This window comes from Eurosta solidaginis, chromosome 3 (assembly GCF_040869045.1).
Source record: "Eurosta solidaginis isolate ZX-2024a chromosome 3, ASM4086904v1, whole genome shotgun sequence".
In the NCBI taxonomy this organism is placed as follows: Eukaryota; Metazoa; Arthropoda; class Insecta; order Diptera; family Tephritidae; genus Eurosta; species Eurosta solidaginis.
Genome location: NC_090321.1, coordinates 102,517,346 through 102,534,327, shown reverse-complemented (window position 1 = coordinate 102,534,327; position 16,982 = coordinate 102,517,346). Strand labels below are relative to the sequence as shown.

General features: G+C 39.2%; 1 protein-coding gene across 3 annotated transcripts in view; it reads left to right on the top strand.

The window, feature by feature from the left end:
• Positions 1–16,982, top strand: part of Hr51 (Hormone receptor 51) — a 433,291-nt gene that overhangs the window by 305,160 nt on the left and 111,149 nt on the right. For all 3 annotated transcript variants that reach the window (XM_067772890.1, XM_067772892.1, XM_067772891.1), the window contains exon 7: positions 3,965–4,036. In XM_067772890.1, coding sequence (XP_067628991.1) covers positions 3,965–4,036 — 72 coding nt within the window. The remainder of the gene's footprint in view (positions 1–3,964; positions 4,037–16,982) is intronic.

Sequence of the window (16,982 nt, the reverse complement as noted above, 5' to 3'; positions counted from 1 at the left end):
GGACCGCAAATTATCTGAATGGCAAGTGTCGGTTCAATTCGGGAACGAAATCTCAAATCCCAGGAGACTTAAACGGGGGGTACCACAGGGTGGTGTCCTAACCCCGCTTCTGTTTAATTTCTACATATCAAAGCTCCCTTCCCCACCAGAAGGAGTTACAATCATTTCCTATGGCGACGACTGCACGATTACGGCAACGGTACCTAGTCCTTCAATAGATGAAGTAATTTCTAAAATTAGCAGATATCTCCCGGTTCTTTCTAGTTTCTTCACGCAACATGGCATTATTACCGAAAAAATTCACGGCCACTCTGTTTACGACATGGAAGGAACAGATTACGCCAATGATGGACGTTCACGTCGATGGTGTTACGCTACCGACTGCCAGTCCCCCAAAGGCCTTAGAGGTAACGTTCGATAATACTCTCACCTTCAAGGCGCATGCCACCGAAATTGTATCTGAAGTACAAAGCCGCAACAAAATCCTGAAGTCGCTTGCCGCCAGCACTAAAGTAACATTGCTAACCACGTAAAAAGTAGCCGAATTGCCGCTCCTGTCCTATGCGTCACCAGTTTGGTCGCCTGGTCTTAAAAACCCATACTAGAGCAGACTGCAGGCCTGTCAAAATGGCTCAATCAGAACTGCCACCGGATGTCTCCTTATGACCCCTGAACACCACCTACATCTGAACAGAAAATAGCACAACGAAATTCTGAACAAACAGTTTTTGCTAAATTGTCACAAACCAGTACATTCCAGCAAACAACTGCTTGATCTAGCCCCGCCTCCACGGGGGTTAAGGGAACATCTCCATAAGCACTATGATGGGATCCGGCACCTGCCAACACAGCCGTTTTATACAGACAAGCATGAGGAGGCCCTAGGCAAAATCCACACCGAATCGGTTAACGCCAGGACAAGTACGCTGAACCCTGTTATGAATACACAATATCCTTCTCTTGCACAAGCAGAAAGCACACTACCAAAGGAGACACTAGTCACCCTGGCCCAACTCCGTCGTGATACTGTAACATGTTACTCGTTCAGAATCAACCCCGACATATGTAATGTATGTCCTGGTTGCGAAGTATCCCCACATGATACCAACCATCTTTTCAATTGTAATTTGGAACCTATGCTTCTAACACCAAGTCCGCCGCTGTTGAAACGGCCAGTTTACTTGGACTCCAGTTAGAGGACTTTGATGACAATTTCTGAGTGGGCGTGCCAATAGACTGGGGCAAAGCACTGTTAAACAACAACAATATGGGAAATGTGTGTCGAAAAGCACCTCAAGGGGCGCCTTACTATTACATTCCCCGTTATTTTTCTTTATTAGACCCTGGACTTTGTTTCCACTTGCTAGAACTTTCCTCAACCGCGCTGTTTCGCTGAAGCACTCGATGCCAGCACAGAAACTTTTCCATGCGACTCTCTTCGCCCTAGAAATTTCACGCTTGTAGATCCTCAACAGATCCCTATATTTGTCCCGACACTCTTCGCTTTCCGTGGCCTTTGCCAGCTTAAACATTCTTTTACCTATCTTCTTAGCAGACTCAGCTCATTTCACCACCATGGCGGCTGTGCTGCTCTTATGAATCTTCTTAGAGGGCAAGCTGTGTTATACGCAGTCATAAGCGTTTTTGTTTGGAAGTCGATGGACTCTCCCAGTTCCTCCACATTGGCAACTTCTTTGGGTTTCTAAAGGTTACTCTCTCCTCTACCTACTTAAAGGGGATGCCGAAACTGATATACGCATGGGCGGAGAAGGATGGTCTAACAACAACCTTCCAATCATACCTTTATATACCACGTTCAGAGCTGAATGTAATATTAATAACATTGCTGGATATTGGGCCAGGATGATGGTTTGCAGGATGTAACAATTTAGAGATTGGCTGTCTTATTCATAGCTCCTCATACCCACGCATTATTGTGCTTATTTGTATCCGCGCCTATGACCAACGGCCCTTCCTCCTGTACTAGCGTCTTGTACTATATCGGGGTGCCTCCGAAGTATGGGCCATGTTGCAGAATGCCGTTGTAAATGCCAGCATATGTGAATGCAGCTGTTTCCTTACCATGACTACAGCTCTCACCTCTGCTTCCGTTTTTGCGTAGTAAATGCCGGAACAGCGCGTTCTGACCCCAGAAACCTTTTTTCCCGATGAGAGCCATGGCTTTTAGATCAGCACCACCTCAATCGAACCCTCCTCAAGGGTTAGTAGGAGTTCGCTCGGCACCACTTAACTGTGTTGGAGTTTTATCTGTAGGACTGGCAGCACCATTGGGCTGTTTGTCGCCCTCCAACACCTTCGTCCTGACGTCTACTCTGGCCTTTTTGGTCTACGGGTTTCGCGGTCCTAGGTGTAAATGCTTTGCTGGGTGTTCCTCTGTGCGACTCGCAGCACCATTTGGCTGTTTTTCCTCCTCTAACACCTTCGGAGTGACTTCCGCGGCCTCCATCTTCCCGTTTGCACTATTGCTTTCGAGGTCCATTTCGACTTCGCCCACTTCTAGTGTGTTAGGATTGTTATCCTCGGAAATTCTTTTCCTGAGTCGCATATAAATTTGTCCAGTACCCCAGGACATTTTGGCAAGCTGCGTCTATAATATGTCCTGCTTGTCTATTTGGAGGATATAGGGCTGTCCCTCCTCCGTAGGACGAGACTCACTAAGTACTTTCCGATGCTTCTTCGGGCCCTGCATATGGAGGTTTGGAACCACTTCCTCCAGCCACCACAAATCCCCGATCTTCACAACATTGAACCAGCATTCCAAGCGCTCGCTCTCCAGTTTTGTTGGGTCGACCACTGCTTCCAAGCGTTGGACCATTCTTAGTGCTGCACGGTTCTGCGACAGAGCTCTCTTACTTCCGCTGCTACGTACCCTTATCCACTCTACTTCTCTGCTGCATTGGTATGCTTTTCTTATAAGGAGCCCATTGACTCTCCACCATTCTCGCTACACGATTCCGACGCATCGCTTAATGCGTTTTCGTTTACCTTGGCTTGCGAATCAGACCTCCCTTTCTCATCCTCCTTTTTGAAATAAGATATTGAGTAGTTAATCTTCGTCGTATGACCACCTGCCCAATAAGGCGGGCTCAGCGGTCCAGTATTAAATATGGGGAAAACCCGTCCGGGAAGGTTCCGTTGGAATAAACTCGAATATATTCCCTGACTGCACATCGTCCAATAGGCACGGTCCGCATAACTTGCTGGATTAGGGGATTGGCAGCTCTTGGTCACCGACATACCGCCGCCCTCTTAAACCAGTCCTAAACCACTCAGTCTAATATTCGGGCGCTATGGAGTTCGGCTAAGCGGTCACACGTCAACGACAAGTGGCTACCCTATTGAGGGAAAATTTTAACATAACCACAGTAAAAACAAAAATATAAAGGTGGAGTGCAATAAATAGGCTTTCGATATAACCTTACCTAAGCAGGGCAATGTTCGTTATAAAAATTTTTACAGTGCTTATGTTAAAATTAGAATATCAAATTTCAACAAGATTATCACTTCGTTTAAAAAGACATTTATTTTTCTTTTGGAATTACTTAGAAATTGTCTATCTTCTTTATATTTGTTGTTGTGCTTACTTTTAACTGCTTTTGGTTAGTAAATGTTTTATAAATAATTGACCTGTCAATGACTACATCATATTTTTAGGGAACCATCTTTTTTAATTTATTAGCACAAAACACAAGCCATTTATGTATATATTCGCAATGAATTTGTTGCTTTTGTTTTGCACTCCACTGTATTTAAAATATACTGGCATTGAAAATGAATAAGCAACTGGAAAATCCGAAAAGACAAATTTGTTTCCACTATGTACATGTGAATATGTATGTATATGTATACGTATCCATGTATATATATTTATAAGATTTAAAAATTTAAAGATGTAAAAAAAGTAGCAGTCAAAAGTTAACAAATTAAAATTTTTTATTTGTAGAAAAAAACCCAGTCGGTGGAAGTGTTTCGTCTATAAGTTCGAGCAGCTCAGTACATGATAATGACAACGATGGTAAATTCACGTATATATATGCTTTTATGTACATATTCTTTGGTACTTAGCTTGCATGTTTGTTTACGAAAATAGGGCTGGGTTCTCCAGTTCAACTTAATTTAATTTAGTGCTTTTTAAATTTAAACCAAAGCTTAAATAACGCTGAAAAAATTAGGTAAAATTAAAAATCGTTCACAATCGATAGTTTAAAAACTATGTTTCAAAATATTAAAAGCGAGATATTCTGTCCTATGCTAAACCAGGCCAAGGAGGGGACAAAATTTCAAAGATAACATGTCAACATAAAAAAAAATTGGGGTTTCTATCCAATTTCTTTTTCTATAAAATGGCATACCCGTTTTTCTGAGAAAAATTGTGCCTCGTGGTAGACGGAACTGCAGAATATAATTTGACATCTCTCTCAGTAGAGGTAGAGTAGACTGCGGATGTTTATGCAATATACCTAATATGTAAAGAATATGCAACATATATGCAATTTATATGCAAGTTTTATGCAAAATAAAAAAAAAAAACATTATTTAATCTTATAAATATTAATAAATTTGAAAATTTGGATGTTTGGAAGTCCAGTCGTTTGGAGGTCCAGACGTTTGTCTTTGTGACTCTATAACCTAAGAACGACTGGACCGATTTGGATGAAATTTGCCACATATATAATCCCGCCGGCGTCATCTCGGGATTATTTCGTGGTCATTTGGTGGCCCTTCCGGTATCATTTTTGGATGGTTTTCGGGATCCGTCTGGAATCCCGTCAGGGTCATTTCGGGATCATATGGGTACCTTTCCGGGACCATTTCTGGATGGTTTCCGGGACTATTTCTCCTTGCAGACAGGGCCGGGGGTAAAGGCTAATTAATAATAATCTGCGAATAAAATGTATTTAATCAGTCTATGATATTTAAGATTTTATTACACAAAATATGTAATTTTAGTTATAGTTAAGACCACAATAGCCTACAATTATTTTTTTCCAAATTTGCCAAATTGTGACGAAAAAGAACGCTCAACATTACAAGATGTATCCGGAGCATATTTGCTCGAAAAGTGGCCGGGAATTTGAATATCGGTTTGCAATGTGTTATTGCCACCCGAAAGTATTTCTGCTAATTTTGACATGTCTCCGAAACCTGGTTTCCTTTTTAAACAGCATTAATTTTTGCCGACACTATTTGCCCACATGGCCCAGGCGTTGCGTGAAGTCCTTCGAAAATTTTTATAATAGCCATTGAATCTGTCAGAGGGACTCCCCGAGAATCTAACTTGTTTATGACATTTGGTAAACTTCCAAAATTTGTTTTAATATAAACTAAATCACCCATTATCCTTTCACTTTGCAATATATCCTGCGGTGAAGCAATAAAAGTACTCTCGCCTGCGTTTTACTGCATGACAACCTTGACATAAAATTTGAATTAGAAACAAGTGAGGTAGCGTAGGTTCTGGTGAACCGAACATAAGATACCGAGCAGTATGTATTAGCATTTTATATAATGTAATATTACTTTTTTACACGTTTTGTAAAAATTAGTGTAGTTTTCAATATTTTTGCTTTTTGGCTGTAATACCAAAATATAATATAATACCGTGTAAACTTCACACTGCTAGGTATAAAATTTCAAAGTTTAGTTCTTCAGAACAAACCTCCTTAATTTTTTCCAAGTTTGTTTCCAAACCAGGCATGCTTAACCAACGAAACGATATCATTTCGTTACGATAATCAACGTTAATAAACGAAACGAAATGACTTCGTTTCGTTTATTAACGTTAAGATCGTCAAATTAACGAAATGATTTCGTTTCGTTTTCTGCCATATCAAAACGAAATCAAATCGTTTATGTTGATTATTAATTTCAAACTATGCTGGCAAAGCTGATTGATGGCGGAGTCATTAAAGGTGAAAGCATTAGCCAAGCTGATTGCAACTTTTCTCATGAATTTTGACAGTACGAACATTTCTCAGAGTATTTTTGACATTACCACCAACGAATTACACAAACAAATTACATAGAGTTTGTGTGTGTATGTGCGCTCGTTGTTGCCACCTTACGGCTTCACCATGGCTATAGCATTGCCAGCACAATTCAAACATAAAGTATCACGTTTTCGTTAACGTTTTTAACGTTAACGAAAGCTTTTCGTTTCGGTTAAAAACGAGATACAATTTATCTTGATAATTTCTTTATCGATAATATTTCGAAGTGTTTCAACGGAAACGGTGGAAATTTTTTGATAAACGATTAGCTTAACGTTAAGGTGCATCCCTGTTCCAAACATGTACCCCATCGCGTTAATAGTGGTTGTGGTGGTAGTGGAGTATTGTGAAGAATTTCCCAAAGAAATCAATTTATTCACATTTGGAAAATATTGCCGAAATTCCTCGCCGATACGATTTATACCATGTGCAAGGCACGTTAAATGGATAAGATTTGGATAAAAACTTTTCAACACTTCACCAGCATTTAACATGTATGCGGTGGCGTCTGTAACCAGCAATAAGACTTTCTCATCATTGTCACCGTGTAACAACAAAATCCTTAAGGCATGGTAGACGAATCTAGCAATATTTTCCGCATTGTTTTTTCGTAACTGCTTGCAAGCGAACAAGTTGGAAGTTGGTGTTTCTTACGCTTCACATAACTTACCAACTATTAAATTTGCAATATAGTGTCCACCTGTATCCATAGCAATATCCAAACACCTTAAATATAGCCTTAAAATATCTTTTTATATCCAACATGACAAGATACAGTATCGGCGCCCAGAATTTATTTTGGGTCTTTTAACAATTTCAACCCAATTTCTGAGCTTTGCTGAATGGCAAACTGATAAGTAATAATTGAGCCAACTCGAATGATATCACAGTGCTACAGTGATTTCGCACTTTTCAAGTGACATGGTGTACGTTGTAGGTCTTGACGAGTACATCACGATAATGTGTTTCAAAATTGTCTAACACCGCCAAATTTTCATGGTATTGTCCAAAAACCATTTTTCGTCTACTGCGCGCCTTCTTACAATGATAACATCGTCATGTTTAAATTAGGATATTTCTTCTTTGTTATCTGTGTGAATGGGACAGTCGAGGAAAAAATAATTTCAAAATCAGTGAATGGCCGTGTAGGAAAACACTCGAAATAGGAAAAAAAAACGTCGTTAAAATTCCACTCGTTCAGGACGATAAAGTTATTTGCCACCGCTACACCGCAAGTTGGGCTACATGAAGCAGTTTGTCAAACGACTTGACAAAAACAGAGAGGCTTTTTTGCACTTGAAAGCCGTTTTTCCAAAACTAAGTTACGCAAAAATCAAGGAAGGTATGAAAATATTTTCAATTTATACATGTGATTCACAGCAACTAACAGAGTACAGACCATTGATAGAATTTTTTATTAATTTTCTTGTTCGTCGTAACTTAAACATTTATCAACCGATTTTGACAAACCATGACTTTTCTTACTCGGGATAAATAGTTCTTTGAGATGAATGTAAATAGTTTTTAAGCTATTGCATAGATTTTATCGCGGGCTTGGCGACTAAAAAAAGCCGTAACGGATATTTGTCAAAAAAGATCGGAAAAGGCTCAAAAAGGTTCGTAAAGGTTCGGTGTTAGCAACAGGCCAAATACATAAAATTGGATCTCTATCAGAAACAGCGGCGGGCGCCACTACATTTACACGGTTACCAAATTGAGAATGTGTTAATAAACACGAACGCGTAGCGAGCACGAAAGCAAAATCAATTATTTATTTACTTTGATTTCAATGCTTGAACGGTGAACACGTGTCACACGCACTCTTTGGTACTCTGTTTTAAGCGCGCGTGCGACACTTCCTCACCGTACGACCATCGAAATCAAATTAAAAGGGCTGTCGTTGATTTTTACGAAGATTGTGATATCGTTTATGGTATACATATATGGTCGCTTACAAGCCAACCTAATAAAACCGCACTACGTTTTTTTAGCGCACGCAAACAACCGGCGTTTTTTGCCCTAACCCAAATAAGCATGCGTTGCGACAATGTAAAGCATGTGTGCAAACGTCAAATCTAAATATCGCGCAGAACAAAAATTGGAAATCGAGTTAGGTTTTCACGCAGCAAATTCAATTTGAGTTGCTCTCATACAAGTTGTATGTGCATGAGACATTTTTGACAGAAAATGACTTGCGTGCGTTTATATTAGGTTGGCTTGTTAGCAGGTGCTAAGCTCACGCCCACCCCGGATCATAAAGTTAAAGTTAAAGTTACAGTGAATGATAAAGTTAAAGCGAAAGTTAAAGTTAAAAATACAGTTAAAGTTAAAGTTAAAATCAAAGTGAAAGTTGAAGTTAAAGTTAAGGTTAAATTTAAAGTTAAAGTTAAAGTGAATGTTAAAGTTAAAATTAAAAATAAAGTTAAAGTTAAAGTGAATGTTAAAGTTAAAGTGAAAGTTAAAGTTAAAGTTAAAAATAAAGTTAAAGTTAAATATTAACTTCTCATTTATTCAATAAAAGTAAAAAATTTGTTTTCTTATCGCTTAAAAAGGTTAACTTGAATTAATATCAAAGACAAAACTTGAATTAATATCAAAGAAAACAAAATGTTGCATAAATATTATAATTGCATAAGTTGATAATATACAATAGCTTTACCGCGGCAGTCCCCGAGTGCCACACGTCCTTTTTTTTATGATACGTTACATAAAAAAGACGGCAAACTGTGAAAACGGGGGAAAAAATGCTAAATCTTAGATAACTTTTGGAAAATGTCCCAATTTTTGGTATAAAGTATAAACATATATATATCAACTTAAAGCTTGAATCTTCTTCTTTCCAAAACCGTAGAGCGTCGTTAAAACATGACGACGTTATTATTTTTAGAGTCCGCGCAGTAAACGAACAACGGTTTTTAAACAATATCTTGAAAATTTGGAGGTGTTAGAGAATTTTGAAACACATTATCATGATATACTCGTCAATGCCTACAACGTACACTAGGTGACTTGAAAAGTGTTTTAAATTTTTTTCTTGTAGCACCGTGTAGTTCATATAATGCTTCTTTATATAAAAAAAATTTATTTCGGAAACTTGTATTAATTTAAGCAAGATATAAGCAAATCAGTGTACTCTCTCTTAAACGGGCACCTAAGAAACTGCCAAATTTGTCCGCTTATGAGAGGTGTCCGCTTATGAGAGGTGTCCGCTTATGAGAAAAGTATTATTGATGAATGTTTAAACAGTTTTATTTCCAAAACAGGAATATTAATACATGCAAATAAGACTGAGTTAGGAGGTTCATAAAGCTTTGTTCATAAATTAAAGAATAAAGTTTTGTGTACAAAATATTCAAAATAATTGTACGGAAAGTTATGTTGTGTCGTTTTTTGAACCTTTCCAGCCAGCCGGATGATGCACTAAAATCGTCGTAATTGAGTCTCAATGCAATTTCTTTAGCTTTGCTCCTTATAAGTGTGCCTGACAGATGAGTGCTCTTATTTCGCGCCTTCACAAACCATTCGTAGCACAATTTATCAATATTAAGGCCTTTGGGCTTCAGCAGACTCCTTTTTATCTCCGGGTTGACATCAGTGTCCCACAAACTTAAAATTTGAACTTTGTTTTTGATAATGCTGGCAGCTTGCGTTTTGCTGATCTTACATTTCTTTGCCAATGACATTAACTATGTATTTAATACTTAACACTACTTTAGGCATTGCGATTCACGTACGTACACACACAAGAAGATGGTACATACATTTTTTTGTTTTTTTACTGTATTGAACACAGGTTCTTCGTATTTAGGGGATTCCTCTACATCCATGCCCGTATTAGGGAATAAGCAACAGCTGTACGAATATGATAATGAGTAAAGGCTAAGTTCGGGTGTAACCGAACATTACATACTCAGTTGAGAGCTATGGAGACAAAATAAGGAAAATCACCATGTAGGAAAATGAACCTAGGGTAACCCTGGAATGTGGTTGTATGACATGTGTATCAAATGGAAGGTATTAAAGAGTATTTTAAGAGAGAGTAGGCCATAGTTCTATGGATGGACGCTATTTAGGGATATCGCCATAAAGGTGGACCAGGGCTGACTCTAGAATTTGTTTGTACGATATGGGTATCAAATGAAAGGTGTACTGAGCATTTTAAGAGGGAGTGGGCCTTAGGTCTATCGGTGGACGCCTTTTCGAGATATCGCTATTAAGGTGGACCAGGGGTGACTCTAGAATGTATTTGTACGATATGGGTATCAAATGAAAGGTGGTAATGAGTATTTTAAAAGGGAATGGGCTTTAGTTCTATAGGTGAACGCCTTTTCGAGATATCGCCATTAGGGTGGGCCAGGGGTGACTCTAGAATGTTTGTACGATATGGGTATCAAACGAAAAGTGTTACTGAGCATTTTAAGAGGGAGTGGGCATTAGGTCTATAGGTGGACGCCTTTTCGAAATGTCGCCATTAGGGTGGGCCAGGGGTGACTCTAGAATGTTTGTACGATATGGGTATCAAACGAAAAGTGTTACTGAGCATTTTAAGAGGGAGTGGGCATTAGGTCTATAGGTGGACGCCTTTTCGAAATGTCGCCATTAGGGTGGGCCAGGGGTGACTCTAGAATGTTTGTACGATATGGGTATCAAACGAAAAGTGTTACTGAGCATTTTAAGAGGGAGTGGGCATTAGGTCTATAGGTGGACGCCTTTTCGAAATGTCGCCATTAGGGTGGGCCAGGGGTGACTCTAGAATGTTTGTACGATATGGGTATCAAACGAAAAGTGTTACTGAGCATTTTAAGAGGGAGTGGGCATTAGGTCTATAGGTGGACGCCTTTTCGAAATGTCGCCATTAGGGTGGGCCAGGGGTGACTCTAGAATGTGTTTGTATGATATGGGTATCAAATGAAAGGTGTTACTGAGCATTTTAAGAGGGAGTGGGCCTTAGGTCTATAGGTGGACGCCTTTTCGAGATATCGCCATTAGGGTGGGCCAGGGGTGACTCTAGAATGTTTGTACGATATGGGTATCAAACGAAAAGTGTTACTGAGCATTTTAAGAGGGAGTGGGCATTAGGTCTATAGGTGGACGCCTTTTCGAAATGTCGCCATTAGGGTGGGCCAGGGGTGACTCTAGAATGTGTTTGTACGATATGGGTATCAAATGAAAGCTGTTAATGAGTATTTTGAAAAGGAGTGATCCTTAGTTCCATAGGTGGACGCCGTTTCGAGATATCGCCATAAAGGTGGACCAGGGGTGTCTCTAGAATGTGTTTGTACGATATGGGAATCAAATGAAAGGTGTTACTGAGCATTTTAAGAGGGAGTGGGCATTAGGTCTATAGGTGGACGCCTTTTCGAGATATCGCCATTAGGGTGGGCCAGGGGTGACTCTAGAATGTTTGTACGATATGGGTATCAAACGAAAAGTGTTACTGAGCATTTTAAGAGGGAGTGGGCATTAGGTCTATAGGTGGACGCCTTTTCGAAATGTCGCCATTAGGGTGGGCCAGGGGTGACTCTAGAATGTGTTTGTATGATATGGGTATCAAATGAAAGGTGTTACTGAGCATTTTAAGAGGGAGTGGGCCTTAGGTCTATAGGTGGACGCCTTTTCGAGATATCGCCATTAGGGTGGGCCAGGGGTGACTCTAGAATGTTTGTACGATATGGGTATCAAACGAAAAGTGTTACTGAGCATTTTAAGAGGGAGTGGGCATTAGGTCTATAGGTGGACGCCTTTTCGAAATGTCGCCATTAGGGTGGGCCAGGGGTGGCTCTAGAATGTGTTTGTACGATATGGGTATCAAATGAAAGCTGTTAATGAGTATTTTGAAAAGGAGTGATCCTTAGTTCCATAGGTGGACGTCTTTTCGAGATATCGCCATAAAGGTGGACCAAGGGTGACTCTAGAATGTTTGTACGATATGGGTATCAAACGAAAGGTGTTACTGAGCATTTTAAGAGGGAGTGGGCATGAGGCCTATAGGTGGACGCCTTTTCGAGATATCGTCATTAGGGTGGGCCAGGGATGACTCTAGAATGTGTTTGTACGATATGGGTATCAAACGAAAGGTGTTACTGAGCATTTTAAGAGGGAGTGGGCATTAGGTCTATAGGTGGACGCCTTTTCGAGATATCGCCATTAGGGTGGGCCAGGGGTGACTCTAGAATGATTGTACGATATGGGTATCAAACGAATGGTGTTACTGAGCATTTTAAGAGGGAGTGGGCACTAGGTCTATAGGTGGACGCCTTTTCGAGATATCGCCATTAGGGTGGGCCAGGGGTGACTTTAGAATGTGTTTGTACGATATGGGTATCAAATGAAAGGTGGTAATGAGTATTTTAAAAGGGAGTAATCCTTAGTTCTATAGGTGGACGCCTTTTCGAGATATCGCCATTAGGGTGGGCCAGGGGTGACTCTAGAATGTTTGTACGATATGGGTATCAAACGAATGGTGTTACTGAGCATTTTAAGTGGGAGTGGGCACTAGATCTATAGGTGGACGCCTTTTCGTGATATCGCCATTAGGGTGGGCCAGGGTGACTCTAGAATGTGTTTGTACGATATGGGTATCAAATGAAAGGTGGTAATGAGTACTTTAAAAGGGAGTAATCCTTAGTTCTATAGGTGGACGCCTTTTCGAGATATCGCCATTAGGGTGGGCCAGGGGTGACTCTAGAATGTTTGTACGATATGGGTATCAAACGAAAGGTGTTACTGAGCATTTTAAGAGGGAGTGGGCATTAGGTCTATAGGTGGACGCCTTTTCGAGATATCGCCATTAGGGTGGGCCAGGGGTGACTCTAGAATGTTTGTACGATATGGGTATCAAACGAAAGGTGTTACTGAGCATTTTAAGAGGGAGTGGACATTAGGTCTATAGGTGGACGCCTTTTCGAGATATCGCCATTAGGGTGGGCCAGGGGTGACTCTAGAATGTTTGTACGATATGGGTATCAAACGAAAGGTGTTACTGAGCATTTTAAGAAGGAGTGGGCATTAGGTCTATAGGTGGACGCCTTTTCGAGATATCGCCATTAGGGTGGGCCAGGGGTGACTCTAGAATGTTTGTACGATATGGGTATCAAACCAAAGGTGTGGGCATTAGGTCTATAGGTGGATGCCTTTTCGAGATATCGTCATTAGGGTGGGCCAGGGGTGACTCTAGAATGTCTTTGTACGATATGGATATCAAATTAAAGGTATTAATGAGGGTTTTAAAAGCGAGTGGCCCTTAGATGTATATGTGAAGGCATTCTCGCGATATCGACCAAAATGTGGACCAGTTGATCCAGAAAATCATCTGTCGGGTACTGCTAATTTATTTATATATGCAATACCAGTAACAGTATTCCTGCCAAGATTCCAAGGGCTGTTGATTTCGCCTTGTAGAACTTTTTCATTTTCTTCTACTTAATATGGTAGGTGTCACACCCATTTTACAAAGTTTTTTCCAAAGTTATATTTTTCGTCAATAAACCAATCCAGTTACAATGTTTCATCCAGTTTTTCGTATTTGGTATAGAGTTATGGCATTTTTTTAATTTTTCGTAATTTTCGATATCGATAAAGTGGGCGTGGTTATGGTCGGATTTCGGCCATTTTTTATACCAAGATAAAGTGAGTTCAGATAAGTACGTGGGCTAAGTTTAGTAAAGATATATCGGTTTTTGCTCAAGTTATTGTGTTAACGGCCGAGCGGAAGGACAGACGGTGGACTGTGTATAAAAACTGAACTGGGCGTGGCTTCCACCGATTTCGCCCATTTTCACAGAGAACAGTTAACGTCATAGAATCTATGCCCCTACCAAATTTAAGAAGGATTGGTAAATTTTTGTTCGGCTTATGGCATTAAAAGTATTCTAGACAAACTAAATGAAAATGGGCGGAGCCACGCCCATTTTGAAATTTTCTTTTATTTTTGTATTTTGTTGCATCATATCATTACTGGAGTTGAATTTTGACTTAATTTACTTATATACAGTAAAGATATTAAATTTTTTGTTAAAATTTGAATTAAAAAAAATTTTTTTTTAAAAAGTCGGCGTGTTCTTCATCCAATTTTGCTAATTTTTATTTAGCACATATATAGTAATAGTAGTAACGTTCCTGCCAAATTTCATCATGATATCTTCAACGACTGCCAAATTACAGCTTGCAAAACTTTTAAATTACCTTCTTGTAAAAGTGGGCGGTGCCAAGCCCATTGTCCAAAATCTTACTAGTTTTATATTCTGCGTCATAACATCAACCCATCTACCAAGTTTCATTGCTTTAACCGCCTTTGGCAATGAATTATCGCATTTTTTTCTGTTTTTCGAAATTTTCGATATCGAAAAAGTGGGCGTGGTTATAGTCCGATATCGCTCATTTTAAATAGCGATCTGAGATGTGTGCCCAGGAATCTACATACCAAATTTCATCAAGATACCTCAAAATTTACTCAAGTTATCGTGTTAACGGACAGACGGACGGACATGGCTCAATCAAATTTTTTTCGATACCTATCTCGATTCCTTTATACCTGTACAACCAACCGTTATCCAATCAAAGTTAATATACTCTGTGAGCTCTGCTCAACTGAGTATAAAAAAAAAGTGTCGTAAGCTGTCCTGGGAAGCTGTTATGGGAAATTAAAAAGCCCTTTGGGGTAAAAAGCAAGTGTCCACGTCCTGTTATGGGATGGTTGTCCGCTCAAAAGGGAGAAACTTAAACAATGCTTAAAGATTTTTTTGGTACTGAAAAAATTGTCCGTTTATGAGTGGTGTCCGCTTAAGAGAGGTGTCCGTTAGGAGAGAGTACACTGTATGCCATTTATATGCAAGTAATATGCAATATGTGCAGAAATAAATGTGCGGATTTGGAATTCTCTTTTAACAACATACATTTTTCCCCTTGGAACTATACCTCTATATAATTTTTCCTGAAAAATATGGAAGCTCAAGGAATTTTTTTATTTTGCTTTCCTAAAGGCTTGGTTTCCTCGGAAACAAGTGCCGCTATAGTACGGCCGGAAAAGAACGGTCGCTTTACTCGCCGTCATTAGCGGCACCGCTTTTTTTAAAGCTGGAAGAGCTTATCCAGCCGATTCCATCGATGATATTTGGACTTTTTAAATTATTTCTCCTGTTTTTTGTTTGTGTTATTTTTTTTATTTTTAAATAGATTTTCAACATGGTTCAATTACATGAGGTTTGCTCGGCTGACAAACTTTTTACAATTGCAGTCATTTTGTTCCCAAATCGAACTGACATCCGTTAACTGAGATGTTTCTTTGCGAAAGCACTCATCAACAGCTTTCATTTGTTATCCATATTCTATAAACACATTCTAGGGGTACCCGAGTCCACGTTTTCGCTTATATCTCGAGACCCTAGTCACCCGCGGGTACGAAAAATACTCCGTATCAAAGTACTCAAAAACAGCTTCCATTTGATATCCATATTGTACAAACATATCCCAGGATTACCCAGGCCCACGTTTTAATCTCAAGACCCTTGTCAGAAGGGGATAAAAATTGTCCTATGTCTGTCTCCTGTTCTTAAGCTACCCCTCCACCAATTTTCAGCCAAATATATTCATCCGTTCCTTCCTCTTCAATCACTCTTTATCTATTAAAAAAAAGCGCATCAAAATCCGTTGCGTATTTTTAAAGGTTTAAGCATTCAAAGGGACATAGGGACAGAAAAGCGACTTTGTTTTATATTATGTAGTGATGTACATCCATAGATACCTATAAACCTACGCCCGAAGTTAAATAACGCAGCGAATGCTATATATTTACGTATGTGTCGCATCATGCCTCACTCAAAAGCAATTAGCACGCACAGTTGACAGCGAACAACCACACACACATTTTTTGGTAAGAATGTTACTTTTGTTTAAACAATTTATCTAATATAAGAAAGGAATCAAGTATTTTGTTTGATGCAGATCGAAGGTAAATATTTCAAAGTTTTACTGAAAAGTAGAATTTTTTAAATCCATCCATCCGTTTATGAGTTATAGCTGTGTAAACAAAAATTTTATGATTTTTTACTACATTTTGGCAATTTGCCACGCCCCTATAATATATACCTTCAAATTATATTAACTGTACCATCTCGCGTAGCTAAGCTTTCAAATGCAAAAACCCGTTTTAAAATCGGAGCGACTTTATTTTATAAGATTTAATATATATATATAAGATTTATGGAATCTTGGATATATATTTATATATTGCTAACGTGTTCCGAATATTCCAAATTAACGGTTTGTTGGGAACGATTCCATGGATGGTTAAGAGGAAAAGAGCTTTCCCCGTGTTGCAAGAGGGCATTTATGATGAACTCGTCTTTGAAAGTCAAACCCTGAATTTAAAGTTGCTAGAAAATCAGCCTTTTTTAAGAGATCATGTCGCCTGCTGAATAAAATATTACCATAACTCGATAACGCCATATCTCAAAATATTTTTCAATAATGCCCCTTTTCAGGATTTGTTTCATCTATCTATATCAGAATAAGGTTGAAGAACATACTATCTCTGACTTTGTTTCACAAACGCACAATCTCTTGTCAAAATGTATTGAATGCGTGCGTATTTCAATAAAATTTTCAAGCACGCCTTTGTTCAAACAAGTTCTTAAATAATTAAAAAGCAACATAACTTCATAATTTCACGAAATATTTAGTAAAAATGATTAATTTCCCCAAAGCATGTAGGCATTTACCTCCAATACTAATATACTACTGAAGTTAGGATAGCAACCCGTCCTAATTTTTAAACTTGGGAGTGTCAAAACTCTGCTGAACCTCTATTAATTAATCATGGATACTTCACTTTATTTTTCTTAAGCTCGACGAGCGAATCGGAGACGCGTAACACAAAAGCGTCTGGCCAAATGCTTCTAAGTAGCTATCAGCGTTTATTTGTCTTTGCTCCCAGTGCTGCCTGCAAAGGACTTGAGGATTTTGTTACGGCTG